Consider the following 26931-nt stretch of genomic DNA (forward strand, 5'->3'; position numbering starts at 1 on the left):
AGCTAAGTTAACTACGGAGGATATAGGCCTTATGTAGTTATAAAGGAAAGCTAGGAATATTGGACGCCATACTAAACTAATAGATAGGAAAGATAACTTATAGAAAGTGATAGTGTCAAGAAAATCCTTATGAGAAATATTGCCCGAATATCCACCTAAATAGATTTCTAGGCATAACACGGCCTCCTAGTGTTTACTAGACTAGTAAAACCATTTGTCAAAATCTGCGCACTTGAGCAAAATGTGCTAGCAGGATGATAGTTGAAAGGCGGATGGCTGGTATGGAATTGCTTTTTAGGGCAAAATACCAGCATTGTCCAAAATGGGTTAAGCTTCAGAAATGGAATATTTCATCACCATAGAATAGAGGTATTTTGCATGAATCTGGGACTATATTGAACTAGCTGTGCGCTACCACTATGCCAAAATTCTGTCATGCATGCCCTCAGCCAAAGCGGTATTAAAATTCAACCTCCATGGAGTGTTGACATGAAAAGAATGTTGTCGCTATCCTGGATTTTATATTTATCTTCTCCTTCAAGTTCCCAATCAGCATCATTGATGAGAACTAGAATGCCTGGTCGCCTAGAGAGCGTTAGCATGTCAAAATAATGGAAACATATAAAGAGATGGATTAAAGCTTACACTGTGTCATCGAGTACAAAGAGCTCTCTCCGACTGTCCTGCATGACGTTTTCACAGAGATACCTGACGAGAAAGGCAATGTTTGATGCCGAGCCTGATTCATCTTTGGTAGGAATTGATAGGGTATGCTTCCGCTGATTTGAGAATAACATTTCAAGTCCGCCGCTGAAGGTGTCAGCGGTTTTGCAGCGCATGGTAGTGAACGTACCTGAACTCTACTGTTATCGGAATGACATCTTTGACTTTGTTTTGCGACATTTGCACCAGCGTTGAAATAGAGTATACTGTTTATGCAATGGAGGTAAGATCAGTTGAAGAGGCCTGCGGGATGCGAGGTTATGTAGAGCTAAGCGAGCACTAGCGCGAGAGTTTTTTGGTGTTGAGTTTTCGACTTATTGAAAGGCGTTTCCGTACACTACCTCCGCATCGGAACTCTATTAAGATGTCTAATGCCGCCACCGACTTTATCTCAACGGGTGGGAATCGGCATCCATCTGCCGCTGACTGGGATCCAGAAGGCTCTGGTCTGCTGGCATTCGGTGCTGACTCTAACGTCGCATTGTGGGATCCTCTGGTACGTAAAACGTTTCACCGATGGTCTTTCTCTTATGCCTATCAATATAAGAGTTCGGGGAGAGCAATGGGGATTCGTGTTTTAATATTTACCAGGGTCACATGTTGATTTGCTTACTTTCTGAAGGATGAGGACTTCCGGGGCGTCAAAGCACTACTTAATGGTCACACGGATGTTGTAAATGTCGTGAAGTTCTTTCCCACTGGAACTTCCGATAACACCGTAATATTAAGTGGTTCTACTGACAAAACGTTGCGAATTTGGCGAGCATATGGAAGCTCGCTAACAAGCTTTGAGCTGGTGAAAACCATCACTGATCATCAGAATCCCATCCATTGCCTAACGACTCTTCCGAGTTCAGATATATTTGCCTCTGGTTCATCTGATGGCATAGTAAGAGTATGGAAGCTCGTTCATGATGCCACATTTACTGAGATTGATTTGGAATTACTTCAATCGATAACCCTTTCTCCAAAATTCTTTCCCTTGACCCTGGCTATTACCAGACTAGATGGTTCATCTCTTATTCTCGCAATTGCAGGCACAAAGAGTATTGTCCAGATATATGTTTCTAAAGATAATCTTTTTGATCTCGCAGCAACCCTCACTGGCCACGAAGGATGGGTTAGGTCTTTGACATTTAGTCAAGACCAAGCCAGCGGCGGTGGAGATCTCTTATTGGCCTCAGCTAGTCAAGATAAGTACATCCGCCTTTGGCGCGTTCATCAGGGAGACGAATTACCGGCCATGAGCAGTGCAACCAATGGCCCCGCCCTAGGCGTGCTTGGTAAATCCCTTTCCAATAAGGCTCATCGAATACAGTCGAAACTTTTTAAATACTCAATCACCTTTGAGGCGTTACTCCTGGGCCATGAAGACTGGATATATTCGGCCTCCTGGTGTCATAATCAAGACAAACTGCAGCTTCTCTCCACATCAGCGGATAACTCACTTGCCATATGGGAACCAGACCCAACATCCGGCGTGTGGATTTGTGCGGCGAGGCTTGGGGAAATCAGTGCTCAGAAAGGATCCACATCGGCAACGGGAAGTACTGGAGGTTTCTGGATTGGACTTTGGTCACCAGACGGAAGCTCGGTTGTTTCACTGGGTAGAACCGGGAGTTGGCGACTATGGATCTACGTATCATCCGAGGATAGGTGGTCACAGCAGGTTGCTATCAGTGGTCACATTAGAGATGTCAAGGGACTATGTTGGGCCAAGAATGGCTCTTATCTGTTATCAACGGGTTCTGATCAAACGACCAGACTCTATGCTGAATGGAGACGAGGAACCAAACGTTCTTGGCATGAGTTCTCGAGGCCTCAAATTCACGGATATGACCTCAACTGTATCGACTCTATTAGTTCTTCTCAATTCATCTCTGGTGCCGATGAGAAGCTTCTTCGAGTCTTTGATGAACCACGAGGTGCAGCAAGCCTGCTATGTCGCCTTTGCGGCATTGAATCCACCTCGAGTCAATCACTGCCGGATGCTGCCAACATTCCAGTTCTCGGCCTCTCCAATAAAGCTATCCAGGCAGTGGAAGATGATGAAACTGTGACCATTAGGGAAGAGGATGAGCGAGAAGCTGTCGATCCTGCTTCAGTAATACACAAGTCTACTCTCAATTTCGACCACCCTCCATTTGAAGACCATCTTGCTAGACATCTCCTTTGGCCGGAAATCGAGAAACTTTACGGTCATGGCTACGAAATTTCAGCAGTCGCAACAAGCAGCGATGGCGGCCTAGTGGCGACGGCCTGTAGAGCTAGTTCCATTGACCACGCAGTCATCCGTCTTTATGAGACCGAGGAGTGGAGTGAGATAAAACCATCACTTACTGTCCACTCTTTGACCGTCACAGGTCTGGAATTCTCGGAAGACGATCGATATTTGCTCAGCGTAGGAAGAGATAGGCAATGGGCAATATTCGAACGAGACAGGATTTCTTCAACTGACTATAAACTCGTCGCTTCTAATCCCAAAGGCCATTCACGAATGATCCTCGACGCATCATGGGGACCGAAAAGCGCTGGTGGTGTATTTGCCACAGCTGGGCGAGACAAAATGGTGAAGTTATGGCAATTCTCAGACTCAAGCGCTATTTGTAAGACCTCGATCTCCGCAGTTTCTTCGGTCACAGCTGTTTCTTTTCTGCGGCATATAGTTCGAGGTGCCATTATCCTCGCGTATGGGACGGAAGATGGAACTGTTGCAATTTGCAGCATTTCTCTGGGTGATCTCGAGAAGCCAGATATTGCGATTATTGATCGGAAGCTTACGCCATCAAAAGCTATCAATCAACTGGTTTGGCGGCCTGCGCACAGCGAGGAAGCCTCTAACGAAGATACTGAGCATTCTGCCAAGGACGGCAAGGTGGAACAGCTTGCTGTGGCTAGTGAGGATAGCTCGGTCCGTGTGTATCGTGTCAGTAATGCGGTACGTACCTGATTTTACTTGGCGAAGCTATTTGATGAGTCAGGTTAGTCAACTTTGGTCCTTATACTCCTGTCGCTGTCGCAAAAGACCCTATGGTCATGACTCTACATTCATGTATATATTCCACCTGATTTCCATAGATTTCGAATCAAGTCGTTCATTCAATTCTCCCACACTGCAATTACCTCAGCGAGCTCAGACGCGATTTTTTAGCTAGCATCGGAATAACCTACGCCGTCTTCCGAATTGCAAAATCACGTCTGAGAGGCTTTGGCGAGTTTTGTCAAAAGCATAAGTAAAATCCGTAAAACGGATATTGCGGATATCTAATTTATTTATTCATATAACGCGTTATTATTACTAAAAGTTAATATAATATTTTTAAGAACTAGGGCTTCTAAATAGTACGAATTTTATAATACGGCTATTACTCGGTCCTAATATTAATTTCGTTAAAGTTAAAAAACGCGTTATTAAAAGCATAAGCACATATTATATCTTATTAAATAGTCTACTAATATAGATAAAACTATACAGATATATAAACATCTACTACTTAAAGCTATTGTAACACTTAGTAGGTGCTATAGTTAGGTCCTTTCTTAAAAATATCCTCCCTTAGCCTAGAGTACCTCTACTACTATTAGGCGTTATATCCGCATAGAAAACCCACTATAGCTTAGAAGAAAAGCACTAGCCGCTAGGGTTAGAAGACTGTAGTTAAATAGGAACGCTAAAAGGTCTTGTAGAGCTTATAGAAGCTAGATAATCGTTTACAGGAGGATCTTACGTCCCTAGTAGAGAGGCAGTTATAGAACATATAAGATAAGCTTCTAGCCTTACAGGAGGTAAGTAAAGATAAATAGTTAAGCTTAATAGATAGAGCTATTAAGCTTCTATATCCGTATAGCGGATAACCTAGTTAAATTAAGGTATTAAGACGGGTAATATATAGGCGGAGAAACTTATTCCTAGTAGTAAAGACATTATAAGGTAAGAGTATAATAATACAGGCGATTTTATTACTAATTTAAGCTTCTATTACTATTATTATGTTACCTTTAAACATAATTAGAGAGGAGTAGTTATTAAAGATACGGGCTATCCTAGGAGTAAATCCCGTATTTATATATACGGAGGTAATAAAAGCGTATATAGATATTCTAAAATATATTAAGGCGGGTCGGTTTATATATATTCTAGTATTACTAGAGTTGCTATTAAATAAACGGTTTTACTATATCCTTACTTAGCCTACTTTTCGCTCGTATATTTCCTTAGTTATAATTAATAAGTATTATTTAGTTATTAATTAGGGTAAGAGTTTCCGGCCCTATTACGTATAGCTCTTTAAGGTCCGATTACTGCTTAGTTTAATAGTGCCGTAGTTTGTATATACTATAATATTTAATAAGGAGACGTATATAAAGGTAATAAAGCTAGTAGGGTTTTATTAGAGTATAACGGATCTTAAATAAATAAATATTAATTAGCCTAACCTATCTATTATTAGGGGCTATATTAAGAGGAGGAATAAGAATAATTATAAGGCACTATTCTTTATTATTAAAGAGGCATTTAAAGAGGCGGTAGTAGAGGAGGATTATATATCCGTAACCCTTAGCTAGATATCTATAGGGTTTAGTAAAATATCTATATTATCTAGCTAAACGCCTATAGCGCCTAGTAGGATATCCGCATCTTCTAGTTAAATACCCACTACCTCTATTTATTAACTAGTTAGGCGGATCTAAAATCTAGCAAAAGGCACTATATAGCTAAAGGGATAAAAGGTTTTAAGCCCTAAATTAATTCCTAAGACGATTATTTTTCTTTATGCCAAAAATTATATCCATAGGTGTCTAAATATAATCCATTCGTAGCTTATAACTAAGGGCTATACTATAAAGTAGGCTAAAATAGCAGTATGGAGTTATTATGTAATATTATCCAAATATAACAAGAGTAGGGAGTATTAAAATTTCTATATAGAAGATTTACCTACCTATATTCTTATTACGTCGGACGCCCTAGTCTATAGTGCGGATATTCTAGATATTATCCGTTTTATTATATACGGTTATTATCCCAATAAAAGCCTAAATATAATACTATAGCAATTCGGACGGGCTGCTTAACGCAATAGTGTTACCGGATATATAATTATCCTTATTAAAGACTGGTATAAGGGCGCTCTTATAGATATTATACTACTAAAGCGAAAGTCTTAAAAACCTACAGCCCCTCTATCTACCCGACTTAGCCGTAACTTTATTACTACTAGAATAGTAATATAAAAGGATAGGGTAGTAGATTTCGCCAGCGACCTAGCTTTATTTATTATAATTAATAGTAATATTATCTCGTAGGTATCTACTTAGGAGGAGGAGGATTAAATACTTAATAAGAATATAATATTATTAGCCCTACTAATTAAGTATATAGAAAAATAAAAGAGGGTAAAGACTGATGTAAAGAAATGGGCGGTACTTCTAGATATATTATACGAGCTCGTAAGTAAAGCTACTAAATATTTACGTAATATTCTACTTAAGCCGTATAAGGAGACGAGTTTGTTATCTAGAGGTTTACGCTATTACTTTAATTATGATAATTTGTTATAGGCTTATAAGGAGTATAATATTGTCGCACTATATACTAGGAATATTATAAAGAGTAAGTACTTAAAGGATTTATTTATAAGTGTTAAGAAGTGGATTAAAGGATGGCTTAATATAATATACTAGGATGCAGTTTAGAGTCCAATTTCTAGTTATATTATATCTAATAATTAAATTCGTATACTTTATATTTAACCTCCGCTAACTTATAAGGGCCTTAAGCGGATATTGCCTAAATAGGATTATAGTTTCCTAGGAGATAAAGTAAACGCGCTTATCCGCTTTATTTATAAGAAAGGAACGCGATACTTTAGTACTAGCGTCTTATAGGCTGCGTTATAATTTAGTAGACGTATTACTATATCTAAAAGCTTATTATAAACGCCTCTACTATTAATAGGTTAATGGGGACCTATTAGTGTATTAACTATAAAGAGTGCTAGCCTTAATTAACCGTTACAAACCGAAGTATTACTGCCCTTATAGCTATTATTAGCATCTAGCTCGTAAATAGATATAACTAAGTCTTAAAGAACTTAGCTTATATTAACCTAAAACTTATAGGCGAACTGGTCCTAGACTACGTATGCTACTTTATTATAGTTATCTTAACAGCTAGATGTTTAATATCCGTATACTCTGGATATACGGCTACCTGCTTAAAAATTGTCTAGTGTATATCCGCAGAACCCTTAACTTAACCTTTAGCATCCTAATAACTCCCTATAGCGCCTTTATTATTCCTAATAGCTTCTTAATATAGCTTTATACGATCCTTATAATTCTCTACTACCTTAGTTTATATCTTAGAATAACCTAGGTATTAGTCCGCGGTATAGCCCTTAAGCTCTACAGTAGAGGTCTAATAGTATTATTGGCTCGAATATAGGTGGCGCTAGTTTATAGCGCGGTATTTAATCTCCGCAGCAATCTCCGTGTGCGGTTATTGCGAATTAATGTGGCCTTATTAATAATCCTGCTGGCAATAATCCGTTATTAGCAGTAATCTATAGTAATCTAGTGTTAACGGCGATGGTAAACTGCTGTATTATGGCACCCTTTATAGCAACTTAGTAGTAGGATACTAGAAGGGAATTAGCTTATGCGGTGGGTATGGGTGGATATCTATAGGGTTAGTGTAGTAGTTCGGCAGCTTGTCTATTAACCTAGGCTTATTACTTACAGCGGCTTTTAAATAGTTTGTCTAACTAACTGTATACTAATGCTTAACAACTAGACATGTCTATGTGGCTAAGCGAGCACTGCAGCAGCACCCCTGCATTTTAGCAACACTAACATTATCAACATTTATATAATTGAGTCTTGCTTACTTGCTTTCTATATTAGTCTTATTTAAGAGCTAATACCTTATTTACTTAATTTCTAATAATTAATTGTTGCTATTAATAACTTAATAACCTATACGCTCGTCTCAACCTTCGCGAATTATTTATAAAAACCTTAAAAACTTAACTAATAACGACACACTCGACGAGCTAAACTCCTTAGAGGTTACCTACCAGTCTCCCTTACCTTCCCCTATACCTTTAGGCGATACGCCGGCATTACAGTCTCCATCCTCTATAATGGCGCCTCTCTCCGCGGCTTAACGTAAGACTTTAGCCACTAAAAAAGCTAAAGAATAGCTTTAGTAACTACACGAAGAGGACCTAAAGATTAGAAGAGCTTAGGTAAAAGAGGTTAAGGACTAGGCAACTAACTGGAAAATAAGACTCTTTTAGGAATAGGAGGACCGTACTAAAATACTACGCGTTTAAAAAGAACAGGAAGATCAGGCGACTAAACTCTATATATTAAGCCTCGCTATAGTAATAGCGAGATTAGCTATAGCAGTATTATCCTTAACCCCAATTAATAAACTAGGTAAGTTACTCCTATCTATAGCTAATATCCTAAATACCCTCTTCCTTAGCGTCCTAAATAAAGAGATACTTAAGGTATTTTAGGGTACTTTCTTGCCTAATAACCTCTCTTGCCTTTAGATACACTAGCTCTAGTCTAAGCCTTAAAATAATATCCTTATTATTAACAGCGTCCTTTTTATAAGACCGAAAGAAGGGGTAATAAAGGACTACCCGTCCGTTAAAGTATAAGTAAAGGGCTTCCTTAACTATATAATGATTTTAATTATTATATATAAGAATTTTTTGGTAGATCTTATTCCCTAAATACTTACCTTCTATAATTAAGTTATTTGGCTATCTACCACCTACTAAATTGCTCCTTTAATAACTATAGCCTTAGAGCACTACTTTATAGTTATTTAAAAGAACTAGTTAAAGCTAGCTAACTAGAAGATCTCTAGTAACTTCCTAAATATCTATTATAATCCTAGTACTTATAAATCCGTATCTATTTTAAAATATATGTAAGTAAGTACTAATATCTTAAGGACCTATTATAGCTTTAATAGAGGGAAGTATAACCTAGGCAAGGATTATAAGTTCCTATATACCTACAGTAAGTATAATGGCCTATATGCTATAAGGAATTATAAGTAGTAATTACTAGAGGAAAGTGTTAATAAGGAAAAGAAAGAGAAGGAAGAGGATTTTATTAAGCTATACCTATACTTCGCCAAAACCGTGCTCTACTCTTATAGTATAGGTAGGCTAAATACTATACCATTATTTCCAGTCTTTCTACCCTTCTCTCCTCTACAGGACTCTCCCTCCCCCTTAATTATTTAAGCGTGGGGGTGTTATCTATCCCTATACCCCGGCAACCTCTAACGCAATATTATTGGTATCTTAAAGTTTGGATGCTAGATTAGGGTAGACTTAGAAATTAAGCTCCTCTTCTAGAAGAACTAAGCCTTAATAGCTATAAATACGGTCCTAATTTTAGAGAAGATTAGCGCTAATCTAGATATAGGCAGGATTATAATAGCAACGTCTCCTATTATATCTTTACTACTAGATTTAGTACCTAAAGCGGATAAAGGATGGCGCCGTATTTATAACTTATCCTTACTATTTAGCTAATCTATTAACAACTTAATCCCTATAGCATTCGCTACACTATAATATTTAATAGTTAATTAGGTTCTCTAATACGTTATATATATAGGCCATAGTTATATAATTATTAAAAGGGATATTAAGGACGCTTTTTGGAACATCCTACTTTCTATTAAAGCTTAACGCCTTATAGGGTTCTCCTAGAAGGGTATAGTATATTTTAAACGTTGCCTCTTATTTGGCCTTTAAACTACACCCTTTTTATTTAATTTTTTTACAGAGGGATTCTACTAAATACTTATCCAATATATCCTAAACGCCGCCTTAAAGCACTATTTAGATAACTTTATCTTTATACTCTCTAACGCTTCTATTCTCCCTTAATTACTTAATATATATAACTAATTAAGCGATAAATTAGGCATCCTATAAAACGAATTAAAGAATATTAAAGGCACTACGGCTAAAGTCCTAGGTCATATTATAGATACTCCAAAGCCTAAGCTATATCTTTCTCCTTTAAAACAGGCTACTACGATTAAGGAGATTAATAAAGCGTTAAGTGGTAGATCCCTAACGCTAGTTTAGAGTTAAAAACTAGCTAGTAGACTTGCTTAGAGCGCCTAGGTAATTAGGCTTAGGCGTTTATATAACCACTCTATCTAGGAGTTTATCTCCACTTTTATAAAGGCAGGTAGTTATTCTCGCCAACGGCTAATAGCTAAACTTTGCTAAGACTTGTTATAGTAAAGGGATGCTTTTACCCTTTTAAATAGTATCCTCTTCTTTAATAATATAGATTAAAAATAATTCTATCTCTTCTTAGATATATCTAGAATTCTTAGTTATAGGGCCTTCTTCTTTCTTAAGGATTCTTAAAGGACAATATAGCCGCCCTATTTGGTATCTTTACCCTAAGATAATTCTTTAAGCTGCTACCTTAATGTAGAACACCGCCTTACCCTAATTAATAAGCGGGAGGTCTAAGTAATTATAACCTCGTTCTAGCTTTGGGTAATATAGTAGGAGTATAACTTAGTCTATATCTATACAGATAATATAGTAGCACTCTTAAGATTCTAGAATACGGTAGTAAAAGGACTAGGTAATTACCCGCTCCGTAAGATCCTCTAACTAACCGCAGCCTATAATATTACGCTCTATGCGGAGTAGGTTTCCTCTATAAAAAATAGGCTAGCTAATACTCTATCTTATTTTAATCGCGATAAGGTGTTATTACTATACCCGCATTAAGATACTTCTAATTTACCGTTACTATACGCTTCTTTATTATATTTAATCTAACGCCGAAATAGGAGACCTAGTCCCTCTTAAAAACCCCCTACCTAATTTTTAAATTAAGGTAAAAGCCCCCTTAGAATACTTTGGCTAACTATTATAATATAGCCTCTCTAATAAAATGAGAGATTTATACTATCCCGTAATTAAGAGTTAGAAGGGCTACTACGACCTTTATAGAGCAGTGAAGTACCTAGCGCCTCTTTACTACCTAGGAGAATAAATTACCTAATAGATCTTCGGCAATGCTAGTCTAGGAATAAGCCGTATTAAGCCTACTATAGTTAGAGCCTATATCTCCGCAATTTAATCCTACTATATTAACGCTAATTATAATACCTCCGTCTTTAATAATCCTATTATTAAGAGAATCCTAAACAGTATAATATTTATAAATCCCTTTACTACGGCTAAAAGATTGCTAATTACCAAAGATATCCTTACCTAATTGGTTACCCTAAATACCCAATCCGTTAAGGATTTTAACTTTAACGCCGCCGTTACTACGGCCTTTATAGGATTTCTTTATTTAGGCAAGATTACCTATACTAAGGCTTAGAAAGATAGCCACGCCTTCTTTACTATAAAATGTACTAGAAACGACATAACGCTGGTAAAGGACTATATAATATTACGTCTAAAGCGTAGTAAAATAGACGTTAATTACTAAGAAGTTTTAATTATAATTGCCGCTTTAGGGCAACCTAAATACGCAGTTCGAGCTATAAAATACCTATTTAAAAATAACCCCTAACCTAAAAACGCCCCTTTTTTTTACTTTAAGAGATTGGCCTTTATAAGCTACGTGGTTAGGAATAAGCTAAAGTATAAAGTTGCTACTCTCAGCCTTTACTCTAAGCTCTATAACGGACACTTGTTTTAGAAAGGTGCTGCTTAATACGCTTAAAATAACGGTTTTACAGACGGCTAAATATAGTAACTGGGCCGGTAGTCCTTATAAGCGTTCTAGCTTTACTGTTTATTATCCCTAAAAGACCTATTCTGGCTAAGTATAAACTTCTAATATAAAACGCTAATACCGTTCTTATTGTTACTTGCCCTAGATATAATAGGTAAAGGTATTTAGGTATAATAGCGTGCAGAAGTGCTTATTTTAGCACTCTAATACATTAACTTAAATCTCTTCTTTTCCCCCCTTTTTTATTTTTTATTTTTTCTTCCCCTTACTTTATCTTGTGTGGTACGGGCGCTGCGCTTCTAGGTCTATAGGCATTATGTTTAGTTAAGGTAGGGCAATCCCCTATAAATAGCCTTATGAATATACCCATTCTTAATTAATGCCTTTAAGCCTATACCCACCAATTAGATTAATTAATTCTCTTCTCCGTAAGCATATAAATAATAGATAGATATATCTATGTGGCTAAGTAAGCACTATAGCAGCACCCCTATATCTTAGTAACACTAATATTATTAACATTTACAAAATTAAGCCTTGCTTACTTGCTTTCCCTCCCACCCATACCTTTTTCTTTAGTTGTATATTTTGGGCTTTATAAATAGATACTACAGCGATATGCTTACGCACAGGTCTATAGGCATTACGTTTAGTTAAGGTAGGGCAATCCTCTATAAATGGCCTTGCGAATATACCCATTCTTAATTAATGCCTTTAAGCCCGTACCTACCAATTAGATTAATTAATCCTCTTCTCCGCAAGCGTGTGAATAATAGACGCATACTTCGCCTGGTGGCTTACTAGTACGGTTAGGAAGCTTATTCTAACGCGCAGACTTATAGGCTAATATATTAACTACTATAGAGTTAGCTCCCTTCTAGCGGGCAGAATTAACTAGAGGTAAATCTAGCACTTACCGCCGCTCTGCTTAAGTAAGAAGTACTACCTCTACTTATATAGCTAGTGCTAATACGACTCTAAGCTAGTCTTTTTAGCTAATCCTCCCCTTTAGTACTATATTAGCTAGTAGTATAACCTTAAAAAAGACGTAGAGACGTCTATTTGCTAATATTAATAGTAATACAAGTATAAATGGGCCGCGGCTAAAACGCCGGATATTAGAGCTTATAGCGCAGCATTAGGTCTTAGCCCTTAGAGTAATCCGGATATTAAAGCTTATAGCGTAGTATCAAATTTAAATCCTTAGGGCAGCCTAAGTATTAGAGCTTATAGTGCACTACTAAGTCTTAACTTTTAGATAAGCCTAAGGTTTAATATTCGTAATATAGTATTAGATCTCCAATCACGAAAAATTCTAAAGTTTAATATCTGCGGCGTAGCACCAGTTCCTAAGTAGTAGGAAATCTAAAAATTTAGAATTCGTAATATAGTATTAGACCTCCGCTCCTAGAAAATCCTAAGGCTTAGGATTTAAGTTATAATACTAGATCTCCGCTCCTAGGAAACTCTAAGACTTAGGGTTTATAGGCTAATGCTTAATCTCCGCCCTCTAAACTGGGCGTAGTTTAGAATTCGCGTGCTAATGCTTAATCCCTACCTTCTAAATTAGGTATAGCTTAGAATTTATAGTCTAATATTTAATCTCCGCTCTTTAAACTGAGCGCAGCTTAGAACCTGCAGTCTAGTGCTTAATCTCCGCCCTCAGTTTTAGATATAACGCAGCTTTAGTAGGTTGGTATTTAATATTTCTTAGCGTTTTACTTATTTATTAACTTAACTAAGACTTAGGCAGAGCTCTAATTAATATCTAGGTATTAAGTATTAATCTCTGCATGCGTATTTAAATAGTCCATTAGATTCTTATCTAAAGAGATACTAAGGTTTATACCTAAAGCTTCTGAAACCCATAGAACCTATATTATATTAGCTATTTAGTTTAAGTGTTATATAAGAGGTAGTTAATATTTACTAAGGTAAGTTACTATAATAGTAATTATTTATTAGTAAGCTAATTCGATAAAATCTATAGCGCGGATATTTACCTTTAATTAACCTCCGCACCTTCTACCTCACAGCATCGCACCGTAAACTTTATTATTGTTATTTCATCTACTGTCTATTAGCATACTACTATCTATAATGCCTTCCTTTATACCTCTAAATACGTCCAATAGCTATTTAGTTAAGGAACTTAATACACGTGACGTTGATAATAAAATAATTAAGGACGCTTTTAAGGACGCTCTTTCTTTTACTAATCCTTTAAAATCTCTACCTAGAGAGTAAGCTTTCTAATACTAAATTATGCCTATAGCTAATATAATTTTAGGAAATATATACTAAAGCACTCTTTATTAGATTTAGTAGAGCACTATAATAAGGTTATTGCGAAATCCGCTAGAAATCCGCTTACCTCTTTACTGCCTACCTCTTTGCCGCCTACTTCTTTACCACTTACCTCTTCGCCGCCTACCTTTAAGCCACTTATTTCTTCGTCGCCTACTACTTTTAAGAAGTTTAATCCTCGTCATGCTTTTACTTCTCTTAAGAGGTAGGCTAATAGAATTGCTGCGCAAANNNTTTAGTATAANATAGCCTTTAAATNNTATATNTTANCTATACTCTTTTANTNTCTTATNTACTAATTTACCTCTTATAGTAACCTAATAGAAATGTTAGAGATTTTAGATAACAATAAAGAGAATAACCTTAATAACGCCGACTCTCCTAAAAGCCCTCCTCTATCCTCTTATAATCTCCGCAGCTCTTATAAGCTTCGTAATACGTAAACGGCCTAAGCTATAATATTAAATATTAATATAAACGAGCGCCTTCCTATTTAAGTGCCGTTAGTAAATAAATGGTATACCCTAAAGGCTAGTGCTTAGGAGAATATAAAGGAAGCTCGTTAGCGGATATATACCCACGTCTAGAATATTAAGGGTAGCTCTAGTATGCTGCGCGATCTGCTATATACTTTATGCATTAAGTAAGACTATAAATGTCGCGTTTATAAGCAGAACTCTAGGTTATATTTTAGAGGTGCGTGCTTAAGATATCGCTTAAGTAGTAGGTTATGCAAAAAGGTATATGCTAATAGTATACTATTATTCTATTAGCTAATACGCATATAGGATAGTTTGCTAAAACTAGAGCCGGTTATACCTTAGTGTAAAAAATATGCGCAATTAGCTTCTACTAGTAGTCTAGCTAAAACGCCTACTAAGAAGGTATAATATCTGCATCTTAACAATACGGATATTGCTAATATCCGTATAGTTTTATACCCGCACTATCCTCCCTCCAAAGACCTCCCCTTCCCCTAAGACTCTTACTTATAGTAATATACGCAGCCGTAGAGGCACCCATTCCGCCACCGCTTCTCTTACTCTTTTACTAATTCCCGGCACGCCTAGTACTACTTCTAGTACTACTGCCGCTCCCGCTGGCACGGAAAATATTAGGGTATATTCGGCAATTGCTGTTTCCGCACGCGTTAATATAGTTTGTAAATAGGTAACTAAGATGGCAAAAGATATTCGGGCTATAGATCGCCGGTTAAGTAAGCTTAAAGATTCTCTAAGTAAAATAAAGGATAAGCTTATATTTATAAGGCGTGGTATTATAGCACTTATACGCAACGCTGGGTTACTTAATATAGAATTTAAGTAGATGCCGGTTAGCTATTACTGCGGGTTAACTGTTATTATAGGTTTAGAGTAATAAAATAGTAGCTCTTACCTTTCTACTATTATATACGTACTTAGGAATTAAGTCTCTACCTTATATTTAACAGATATAATTAATACCACAATATCCGTATAAGCTAAGATAAAGATATCCGTATAAGCTAAGATAAAGATATCCGTATAAGGTAAGATAAAGATATTTATATATCCGCACCGTTAATAATTACTAAGGTAAGTTATTATAGTAGCAGTTATTTATTAGTAAGCTAATTTAATAAAATCGGTAGCGTAGATATTTACCTTTAATTAACCTCTGTACCTCTTCTTCTACTAACCTTCTACCTTACAGCACTATACCGTAAACTTTATTATTGTTATTTTATCTACTATCCCTTAGCGTTCTACTATTTATAATGCCTTTATTTATACCTGTAAACGATATTAATGCGAATAACAGTAGCTAGGTAGTTAAGGAACTTAATATACGCGAAGTAAACAAGGATGCTGTTAAGCACGCTATAGCTACTCTTACTAAGCCTTTAGACTCTGTTTCTAAAGAGTAAGCTTTCTAATACTAAATTATGCCTATAGTTAATATAATTTTAGAAAATATATACCGAAGCGCTTTTTGCAGGATTTAGTAGATAATAAAAATATGGATAGAGCAAAATCCGCTAAAAATCCGCGTCCCTTTTTACTGCCTGCCTTTCCGTTACCTGTATCTTTGCCATAAACTACTTTGCCATTAGTTTCTTCGCTATTTACTTCTCTACCGCCGCTACCTAATACTTCTAAAAGGAGGCTTAATAAGGCTCGTTTATCTTCTTTTCTTAAAAAGTAGGCTAAAAAGGCTGCTAATACAAATTTAAAGGCTAAGATAGCCATTAAATCGTATATATTAGTTATACTATTTTAATATCTTATCTACTAATTTACCTCTTATAGTAACCTAAATATTTATAAGGTTTCTTTAGATAGCAAATCTTTAGACAGTGGTAAAGATAAAGATCTTAATAACGCTAACTCTTATAATCTCTGCAGCCCTTATAATCTTTATAGCCCTTATAATCTCTATAGTACTATAAATATAAATAAGTACCTTCCTATCTAAGTACCGTTAGTAAATAAATGGTATACTCTAAAAGCTAGTGTTTAGGAAAATATAAAGGAAAGCCGCTAGCGGATATTAACATATATCTAGAATATTAAGGGTAGCTGTTGGTATGCTTTAATAACGTGCAGAATATATATATCACAATGATATATACTATGCGGTGTTGTTAGTGGATTGTTGTTTTTCTACTTGCGACGCGCGTCACATATATATATTAGGCGCGTCCTGCTATATTCTGCCATGTTCTGCCACCTCGCCATTAGCTCGCTTACTACTAGCGTGTTAGCCGTGTCCTACTATATTCTACCATATTCTGCCATTACACTATTAGTTCGCTTACTACTAGCGCGTTAGCCGTCCTTGCGATATATTTAACGCTTCTAGCTACACTAGGAGTACTTTAGAAAATACGAAGAACTAGTAGGCTACAACTATGTAGTCCAAGAAATCTATATACGCACTTCTCCTCCCTTCCTTCCCTGCCCTATGCCTCTAAATTAACGCTATTATCGGTAGAACGTTCTACCTATTCTACCGTCTCTAACTTAATTCGGTTTGTATTAATAAGTCGCTTAAGGGCTAATAACGGTTTGCTTTTAGTTATAGCGTCCATAGGGTTACTGTCTCCGTTAATCCACTTAACTTTAGCTATTTTACGTCTTTTGTATAACTGGCGTAGGTATATAACATTAATTATAAGTCTCTTCTCCTATGTTGTTCCTAGCTTAATAAGGCATTTATAAATTAACTTAGAATCGGTATAAAGGATAAGCGGTAGGCTAATATTAAGTTGTAGTTTAACTATGGTCTTAATTACAGCGCCAATATTAAAACCATAGGCTATAGCGTATAATTTAGAGGCTAGTACGCTTCTAGTAACTCTTTTGCACTTAACTAAGAACCAGTAGATAATGTTCGCCTTATTTAATGAGTCTGCTAGTACTAGGATATATCCAATTTATAATAAAAGGTCCTTATTATTTATAAATGAGGAATTAGTAAATATAAGTAGTTAAAGTATTTCTATATTAAGTTTAATAAAGCTTAAACCTCTTATTAAGTTTTTAATTTGCCACTAAATTCTCTTATTAAGTAGTTTTATGTTTTTCTCGTTAGGGTTAATTACCTAGGCAGCGTAGGATAAATTAAAAGAAGCTTTAGGCTAGTATATGGACGCAATATAAGCTCCTCTTGCTCATTAGGCGACGTATTGGTTCTTAGGTATAAGTGCTATATAAATAGTACCTCTAGAGCTAGTTGTTATAATAGCTTCCTTAATATTAATAAGGGTTAGGTTCTAGTATTGGCGCTCCTATATAAGTATAATTGCATAGTCCTATTGTTAAATAATGCCTCTATTAAACTTAATTAGGTGCTCTAGTATAAGGTACTTATATTCCTTAGTTAAAAACTTTGCTTTCTTAATTTTTTTTTATTTTAAAGTTGCAAAAACCAAATTAGCTAAGAAGAGGGTATTATTAGTCTAAAGGCCAACTATTCCAAAGCTTATAGAATTATTAAGGTAGAGTAAGTAGGGGTCGTAAGTGGATTGGTTTATATTTAACTCCTTAGTATAGTGGTTATAATAGGTCTTAAACTAATAATTGCCTGCTTTTAGGATGCCGTATAAAGGTCTAACGACCTTAAGGATTGTGTCTTATAAGACTTTAAGTGCTATACCGAGTTTAAGAGGTGCTCGGATATAGAAGTCTTAATTTAGTTTTATAATTAACTAAACGTAGGCTTATAAGATGTCTCGTAAGTAAAGGTGTATATTATTAGTCTGGGTTATAGCCATAATACAGAGAATAAGGCGTTGGCTAACTCGTTAAATTATAGGTAATTAGGTTAGTATAAGGTCTTTTTCTGGGTTGTTATAGGCCTATATAACTAGTCTTAATTTCTTAAAGGCCTTATTAGTACTAGGATTCTTAATTTTATTAACAAATCTAGAGTTAAATACTCTATTGCCTTTAGGTACGTCCTTAATATTAACCAATTTAAAGACTCCTTTCTTAAGTAGTCCTTTAACCTCTTTCTGTTATAAGGCTGTAAACTAACTATTAGTCTTATTCTTATCTTATAAGTATATAGATATATTTATAGTATTAACTATAATAGGATACTTGCGTGGTCTACCTTATCCTCGCTTAACTGGTTAAGGTTCCTAAGGTGGTTTTACAATTAACTAAGGTAGTTTGTTCTCGTTATTAGGTTATACGTCCTCTATATCTCTAGGTTCTTATAAGTATAGTTTTATAACTATACTGCGAAAGTTAATAGGGCCGTAGGGGAGTTGTATAGTATAGGTCTTATTATTAATATTAAGTAGATTATAGGGACCTAACTAGAAACTAGGCTAGCCTATAGGTCCTTCTCTCCATACCAGTATAAGTAAGTTAAGTAGTAGGTCGTAAATTACGGTTGTTTTAGGGCCGTTATATATATTAAAAGCATCTGCTACTTAATATTCGGCTCTAATCTTCTTAACTTCTTCTATGGCTTTTCTAAGGGCTGTAGCTCGTTATATAACTATAGGGTTAGGTGCATCGGATTCCACTATACACAGGTAAGCTCCAAATACTAGCAAGGTGGGTATAAGGCCGTTAGGGCCTACTAAATCGTTAATTGCCTTAAAAGCCATTTATAGAGCTATGTCTTTATTAATGTCTAGTAGTTCCGTGGTAATAATACGGTATATACGGCGAAGGGGACTATAATAGCGTTCTACCATTCCAATTAAGTTATAGGCTTTAACGGGTACGCTTTTTGTAATTGTTCTAAATGTTATAGCATACTACTTAAATTTCTTACTTACGAAGTTCTTGCCTGCATTATGTGTAATTATATTAGGAGGTCCCAAATATATGTCGATCTAGCACATTTATAGTATATCCTATGTATGTTTGGCGCTAATACTTTATAGCTATCTACTAGCTTAAAATTATATTCCTTTATTAATAATATATAGAAGGGGTGCGCCGTTAATATACATAATGTTAACTATAATTAAGTAGTTAAAATTAATATCATTACGTATTGTAAATCTGAATCTACTAGGTGATTTTCTATGTTTTTAACAATGATGGTAGTAGCGTATAAGATAGTTTAAGGTCTTACTGTTAACATTGTATCTTAAGCGCTTAAGTACTTGCGTAAGGCGCTTAACTAAAGGGTGGCCAAAACGGCGATATAGTCGTTTCAGTTCTACATTAGTTAAGTAGTAAGGGTTTTACTTAAATAACTTAGTTAAATAAGTATATAGGGATGTATTTTAAAGTAGGAAAGGGTGGCTAAAACGATATATAACTAGTACTATACTGCGAGATATAACCAGCAAGTTCTTTAAGTTATTAAAATATACTTATAGGTGGTCTATATCTGCTAAGTAAAGTAAAAATGGGGTATTAACCTTAATAATATAAAACTTGATTGTGCTAATAGGGGTAGCTACTTTAGCTGATCTAATTAATGAGGTTAATCTAATACCGAATTATACGTTAACTATGCCTTACGTAGTTATATTAAGTTATATATTAGTATTAAGTCTTTAAAATGCTAAGAACTAACTATATCCTACCGTAGAGCGTTTAGAGGCTCCTATATTAATTATAATACCTAGAAAGTGGTCTGTAGTATAGCGGAACGTAGTTATGTTATAAGTAAATAGGTCTTTATTAGTTACAAGAGGTGTTTATATAAAAGGAGTTACGCTATCTGTAGTTATAACTAAATAACTAAAGGCCTTATTTACTAAGTTAGTAGCCATAAGGGTTGCTTCCTATTGCTTAATTTAACTAAAGGATGTATAGAAGTAATTAATGTGTAACTAATTATTCTGGTTAACTGTCTTAGTACTTACATTAATAGTTAGTATATAAAAGACTTCTTTAAGCTCTTCTTTTAAGTTAATACTATTATTGTCCTTATAGTCGGCGATATATTAATTAAGGCGTTAAGTAAAGCGATTATTAAACTTGTTAAACTTATCCTTATTAATACTTCTAAACTAAGCCTTTGTCTCTTCTTATTCTTCCTTACTATACTTCTATAAGCAATAGTCCTCCTTATTATATATAAAGTAACATAGTTTATATTAAGGAGGGAATCAAGGTTAATTACGATTGCAATTTTAGTTATAGTTATCTCTCCTTCTAAGGTATTAGCGGTCTATATAATAGGCTTAAACTTATTCTAAGTTCTGCTTTTTATAAGCCGTAATTAAGGATTATAGTTTATTAATAAGGGGGCCTAGTTTATCTAGTGGATCTAATATAGTAATTTAATATACGGGAATCCCCTAACAAGATATAACAAGCTTATTATAGAGGAATGGGACTCCTTATAGTTCTAAATTCAGTCTATGCTGTAGTTAAGAGAGTTTAGTAACTAGTATCTAAAGATATTAACTGGTTAATTTGTCCGCATTCTTTTATATAACTGTCTATAGTGATATTAAATTCCATTTGTTAAGGCTTTTACGTTTAGAACTAGGTCCTCTAAAGAAGCTATAAAGTAACTTATAAACGTCCTTAAACGTAAGTGTGGTAAGTCTAGTATTATAGTAGTAATTTAGAGCTAGGCCTTATAGCATAAGTAGGAGAGCCTTAAGGTAGGTATTGGGTGGAACGTCTGCTCTATTATAGATATCGTAGAAGATTATTAACTTAAAGTTAAAGTTTCCGCTAGTACCACTGTATTTCTAGTCATCCGTATATAACTTAGCTGCATTCGCTAGTTCCTTTCTATACCCTAGTATAGAAGTAGGTGCTATGGCAACGGGTATAGTAGTAGTAGGTATTATAGCCTATGGAGGTAGGAGTAGTAGACTTAAAGGCGGAGTTATTTAAGACATTAGTGGAGTTGTTATAGGTGTGCTTTTGGGTATTAATTAAGGTATAAGGGTTTATGCAGTCTTATGTTTTAAGCCGCGTATAAATATATTAGTAAGTATATTAGACTTAAAGGTACCATTAAATTGCTCCTTATAGGCTTTATTAAATTCTTCTTGGCTTTATTTATATTAAGTTTTTTTAAGTAGTATATTAGCCAAAACTTATGCAAGCTTAGTATGTTTATCGTTCTTATATACGTATACTCCTCCTTTATAAAGAAGGAGGAAAAGATTCTTAAGGGTTTTAGTGCTAGCTTAAGAGAATGTATCTATAATAAACTCTTTAAAGTCTTTTTAAAAGTAGTCCTATAAAGCGCTATTAACAGAGTTATTATTATTATATTCCTATATCTTAAACTAAATATAGTTTATAATATTATTATTGGTTATAGTTTATATATTAATTCTATTCTTCTATTACTCTACTTCTGCCTTCTAGTCTATAGGTGTAGCCATCTTGTCTAGTTATAAAGAGGTTGTTAATAGAGGGTGTTAGTATTTATAGAGAGAGAGTGTTTATAGTATTTGTAAGAAAGGAGTAAGGGTAGTTAATATAAGTTATTAAAAACTTAACTTTTAATAAGGTGGGAAGCAATATCCTTCTAAATCTAGAGTGTATTATTTAATTCTTAGCAGTAATAAGGGTCTATAGGCGACGGCAAGCTATTAAGCTTCCAGATTGTCCTTAGTACTCTCTTTAACTAAAATAAGGCCGTTATAAGGTGGAGCGTTAGATATCTTCTAAACTAATACATATTTCCTAATCTATACGCGCTTACTAATTAGTATTGGTATGCTTTAATAACGTGCAGAATATATATATTATAATAATATATACTATGCGGTGTTATTAGTGGATTGTTGTTTTTCTACTTGCGACGCGCGTCATATATATATATTAGGCGCGTTTTGCTATATTCTGCCATGTTCTGCCACCTCGCCATTGGCTCGCTTACCACTAGTGTATTAGCCGTATCCTGCCATATTCTGCCATATTCTGCTATCGCACTATTAGTTCGCTTACCACTAGCGCGTTAGCCGTCCTTACGATATGTCCAACGCTTCTAGCTATAGTAGCTTTAGTAAGCTATATAACCCGCTATATACTCTATATAAGAAGTATAGCTATAAATATTGCGTTTATAAGAAGGACTTTAGGCCTTATTTTAGGGGTACATACTTAAGATATTATATAGGTAGTAGGTTATACGGAAAGGTACGTGCTATTAGTATACTATTATTCTGCTAGCTAATACACGTATAGGAAAGTTTACTGGATCTAGAGCCAGTTATACCTTAGCGTAAAAAACATGCAAAGTTAGCTTTTGCTAATAGTTCAGCTAAAACGCCTACTAAGAAGGTATAATATCCGCGTGTTAATAATACGGATATTACTAATATCCGCATAGCTTCATTCTCGCACCATCTCCGCCCGCGCTACTACGCCTCCCCCTACTAAGACCTTCCCTCCCATTAAGACTCCTACTTGCAGTAGTATACGCGGCCGTAGAGGCACCCGCTTTGCCGCTGCTCCTTTAACTCTTTTACTAATTACTAGCACGCTAGGTACTGCCATTACTACTACTACTTCCACTAGCACGGAATCTATTAGGGTATATTTAGCAATCGCTATTTCTGCATACGTTAATATAGTTTATAAACGGGTGACTAATATAGTAAAAGATATTTAAGCTATAGATCGCCAGTTTAGTAAGTTTAAAGATTCTCTAAGTAAGATAAAGGATAAGCTTGCGTTCCTAAGGCGTGGTATTATTACGCTTATACGTAATACTAGGCTACCGGATATTAAATATAGGTAAATATAAGTTAGCTGTTGCTATAGGCTAGCTATTATTACTAATTTATAATAATGAAATAGTAGCTTATACCTTTTTGCTACTATATATATAGAAATTAAGTCTCTACCTTATATTTAATAGATATACTTAATTAATATTGTAATATCTATATAAGCTAAGATAATAATATCCATATAAGCTAATATAAAGATATCCGCATAAACTAAGATATAGATATTTATATATCTGCACTATAAAATAGCCTACTGCTATATTATATACTACGCACTAAGAAGATTATACGCTAGCTAGAGTTAATATTAATAAAAAGAACTTGATTAATATATTAAGACAGAAACGTACTAAAAGCCTAAGTATTTAAAAGTCCTCTAGTATATTATCCGTAGCCTTATTAAATCCGTCCTTATAAGGGTTATATAGTAAACCGCTAATATAAGACATCTATATATTAAAATCAGTAATACTACCCTATAAGAGCCGCTCTAATCTAAGTTAAAGAATAGTAGGTGCCTTAAACCTAACGTCCTATATACGCTAACGTATAATAAAAGTATATCCGCAATTAAAATAATATATTACTATTACTCTTAGCATTTATTAAGTAACTTATACACTAACTATTATATATATTAGTAGAGGTATAGGTATAATATTAGGACAATAAACTATATAAATATATTTAGTAGCTTCCCCTAATACCTCTATATTCTTATTAGTATTACTAAAGCTATATATAAGGGGATTAAATAGTAAACCAGCTATAGTTAATAGAAAGGCGTTAAATATATTTACGCTATCCTTTATAAGTTTCTTATATCCATATTATAAAAGCGAAGGAGCCTTAAAATCCACTAAGTGCCGCGTATATTATATAATTAAATCCTTCCTAATCTAATCTGTAAGATAGCGGATATTTAGCGCTAGAGACTTAGTTATATATTCGCTGTTTATATATTTACTAAATATATACTTAAAAATATCGCGGAGCGCGCTAGTATAACTTATTATAAGAACACTCTATTTAAACAGCTCATCTATACTAAATATTAAATTCCCACACGTTTAGAGCAACTCCTTAAGTTAAAAATTTAGTAGTTTATTAAGGCGATCCGTCTTAAAGAAGCTATCTAGCCGCCCTTAAAGGTTAACTAAACTATTAGTAAGAATAGCCCATTAAAGTACTAAATTATAAGCGCTTATTTTAACTAGTTGCTATAGGATTAGCATATTATATATATAGTTCTTTAATAAGCTTTTAGTAAAGTATAAGCAAAGGTAGGGGATTATACGCTTTAGTAGTCCGATATCCGCATACTTAATAGCGTATTTTAGAAGCTTATAAGTATTAATAACCTATAAAAACCGGATATAATTAAAGAACTCTATATTATAGTTATTAGCGGCAGAGCTTAATATACCTATAGAGGATAACGTTACTGCTAGCTAATATACGTTAGCAGGTAGCTCTAAGCGCTAATTTACATCACGGCATACATCTCTTAAAAAAGCTGCTATGCGGATATCCTTAATATGCTCTAGAAATTACTGCGGAGATAGGTTTTGTATATATCGCTTAGCCTTACTATCTGCCTTAATATTACACTTATTGCGGATATAGAGTAGGAATAACATAATAACACAAGCGTTAAAGCTTTAGAGGATTAGCTCTTCCATATAATAAAATAGGGCCTTTTCCCTAGGAATATTACGCCGTCCTAAGTAGTTTATATAGGCGTAAAGCGCTAAAAACTGCTACGCGGCTTCCTTACCCCTATAGAACGTACGCATAATTATATATAGGAAGTTTAATCGCATATACTATAGCCCTAGAATAGGTAATACCCACTTATAGCTATTATACGCACCTTCCGCCTTAACCCGCTCCTCTTTATATAATTAGATAAGCTTTACGGTTTTCTAATCTCCGTATACTAGAAAAAGCCAGTTATTAAAAGCAGTTTCGTAATTATACTATAGTTATTTTAGGAAGATATTCTCTATTACGCGATAGTTACTATTAATAGAAGCCTTACTATCTAAAATAGGTCCTAGAGTTATATACTCTGTCCTTCTATAAGGGAGAATATTAATTACTAGTATATACGGATATTTAATATTTATATTAGAGTTAAATATACTATTAACTGTAGTAGAATATGCGTATTAGATGGCGTCCATAATAAAACTTATAAATATCCACTTCTAAAGGTTATTAAACTTATTCCTAGCTGCACTAACAACCTTATCTAGCTTAAGTTAACGGGTATTATTTAGTATCAACTGCTTAAGGCCCCCTTTAGGCATATAGACTCCGCGTAAAATCTTTCCCGTAGTACAGTAAAGCCGCGTTTTAACGTTCTCTTGGTACACCGTTCTTCTACGGTATAACGGTCAATAGCCATGAACAGTTAATTTTACTATAAGGTTTATAAGGCTTACGTTCAAATTTAATACGCCGTTACGTTCAAAGCTCTCTTATACAAGAACGGTATAGCGCGAGATATTTTGGTGTTAAAAACCCTATTTTTAGAAGCATCAACCCTTACTCTTAAGCCTACAAACCAGCACGGCAGCCATCAATATTCATTAATTTAACACCCCTCTTGCCCTATACAATGGCGAAGCGTAAGGACGACCCTAAGCGCCTCCGCCGCCATAGTGTTTTAGAGCATAAAAGGCAGCAAATCCAGGTATACTACCGCGAGAACCCTAGAAAACCTCAGAGAGACGCTACTCGCTTTTTTACCGATCAATTTCAACGCCCTATTCGACAGTCTATTATATTAGACTCTTTAAAGCCTAAATACAAGTACCTTAATTTACTGGTCCTTTAACGCGGTAAGGAGGGCTTTAAGAGGCGTAGAGCTCCTAACAATCCTAACCTTAAAGAAGCGCTATTTAAATGGCAACAGCGGATGCAGGCCGCTGATATACTCGTTACCGGCGACCTTATTTGGGCTATAGCAATAAAGCTTTGGAATATAATGGCGTATTATTAGGGTCAACAATAGCCTAGCTTCTTAAGCGGTTAGGTTAATAACTTTAAGAAAAGGAATTGAATATTAAGACGGAAACTACACGGCGAGGCTGGGTCAGCAGATATAGAGGGCGCTAAGGAGCGCATGTAGGAGCTTAGGGTTATAGTAGATGCGTACCCAAATCAAGACGTCTACAATATAGATAAGGTAGGGCTTTTTTATAAGGCCACGCCGGATATAGGACTTGCAACTATAGGGCAATTAGGCACCAAAAAGCAGAAGGAGCGTATAATAACCGTCCACTGTAGCAACGTAGACGGCAGCCATATTATACCCCTATGGATCATTAGAAGAGCAAAGAATCCTTAATATTTTAGCACGCAGCGCAGCAACCTTAGGGGCCTTAACTTCGCCTAGAGGTTTAACAAGAAGGCCTAAATAACGGCGTTAATATTCCTTAATTATATCAAGTGGTTTAACGGCTTAATAGGCGGCAGGAAGGTCCTCCTACTTATTAATTCCGCTCCTAGCCATACTGGGGGTATACTTACGATATTAGAGCGCGCCAGCTTGCTTAACACTAGGGTCGAATTCCTGCCTAAAAACGTTACCTCTCTCTATTAGCCTCTAGATTAGGGTATAATTCAAACCTTTAAAGCCTATTACCGCCGCTACTGGCTATCCTATATGGTAGATCAGGTGGAACAAGATAGGAACCCCCTTAAGACGATAAACGTACTTAGGGCCGTTTAGTGGGCTATCGCAGCATGGCATAAAATTAGCCCTCAAACCGTAATAAATTGCTTCACGCATTTAACGATATTTAGACCCCGCGAGGGCCCCTAGGGTACGCCAAGCGGGTACAGCGAGCCTTAGCTTAAGGCCGATCTAGAGGTGTATTTACAGCAGCTTAGCCAGGCAGGGTAAATTAGGCAATTAATTCCTATTAGGGACTTCATTAATATAAATAGGGAGAACGCTTTAACAGAGCCTA

The 26931-nt window shown here is 35.3% G+C and overlaps 3 protein-coding genes across 3 annotated transcripts; 2 read left to right on the forward strand and 1 right to left on the reverse strand.

Annotated features, from left to right (window-relative positions):
- Positions 1–377: 377 nt before the first annotated feature.
- On the reverse strand, positions 378–939 carry K441DRAFT_617543 (ubiquitin-like protein). The gene is made up of 3 exons (XM_067645802.1): positions 854–939; positions 646–810; positions 378–585 (listed from the first exon to the last, which is right to left on the reverse strand). The coding sequence occupies exons 1-3, from the start codon at positions 901–903 to the stop codon at positions 468–470; spliced, it is 333 nt and encodes a 110-aa protein (XP_067500101.1). The 5' UTR covers positions 904–939; the 3' UTR covers positions 378–467.
- A 127-nt stretch (positions 940–1066) lies between these two features.
- K441DRAFT_617544 (RNA polymerase-like protein II Elongator subunit) lies at positions 1067–3832 on the forward strand. Its single transcript, XM_067645803.1, has 2 exons — positions 1067–1219; positions 1346–3832. The coding sequence occupies exons 1-2, from the start codon at positions 1088–1090 to the stop codon at positions 3671–3673; spliced, it is 2460 nt and encodes an 819-aa protein (XP_067500102.1). The 5' UTR covers positions 1067–1087; the 3' UTR covers positions 3674–3832.
- A 22258-nt stretch (positions 3833–26090) lies between these two features.
- On the forward strand, positions 26091–26306 carry K441DRAFT_578840 (uncharacterized protein; the record flags this gene model as incomplete). Its single annotated transcript, XM_067644307.1, has 1 exon — positions 26091–26306. A coding segment is annotated over one exon (216 nt), but the record flags the coding sequence as incomplete, so codon positions are not given.
- Between the last annotated feature and the right edge of the window lie 625 nt (positions 26307–26931).

The sequence above is a fragment of the Cenococcum geophilum genome (assembly GCF_001692895.1).
Source record: "Cenococcum geophilum 1.58 unplaced genomic scaffold K441scaffold_46, whole genome shotgun sequence".
In the NCBI taxonomy this organism is placed as follows: domain Eukaryota; kingdom Fungi; phylum Ascomycota; class Dothideomycetes; order Gloniales; family Gloniaceae; genus Cenococcum; species Cenococcum geophilum.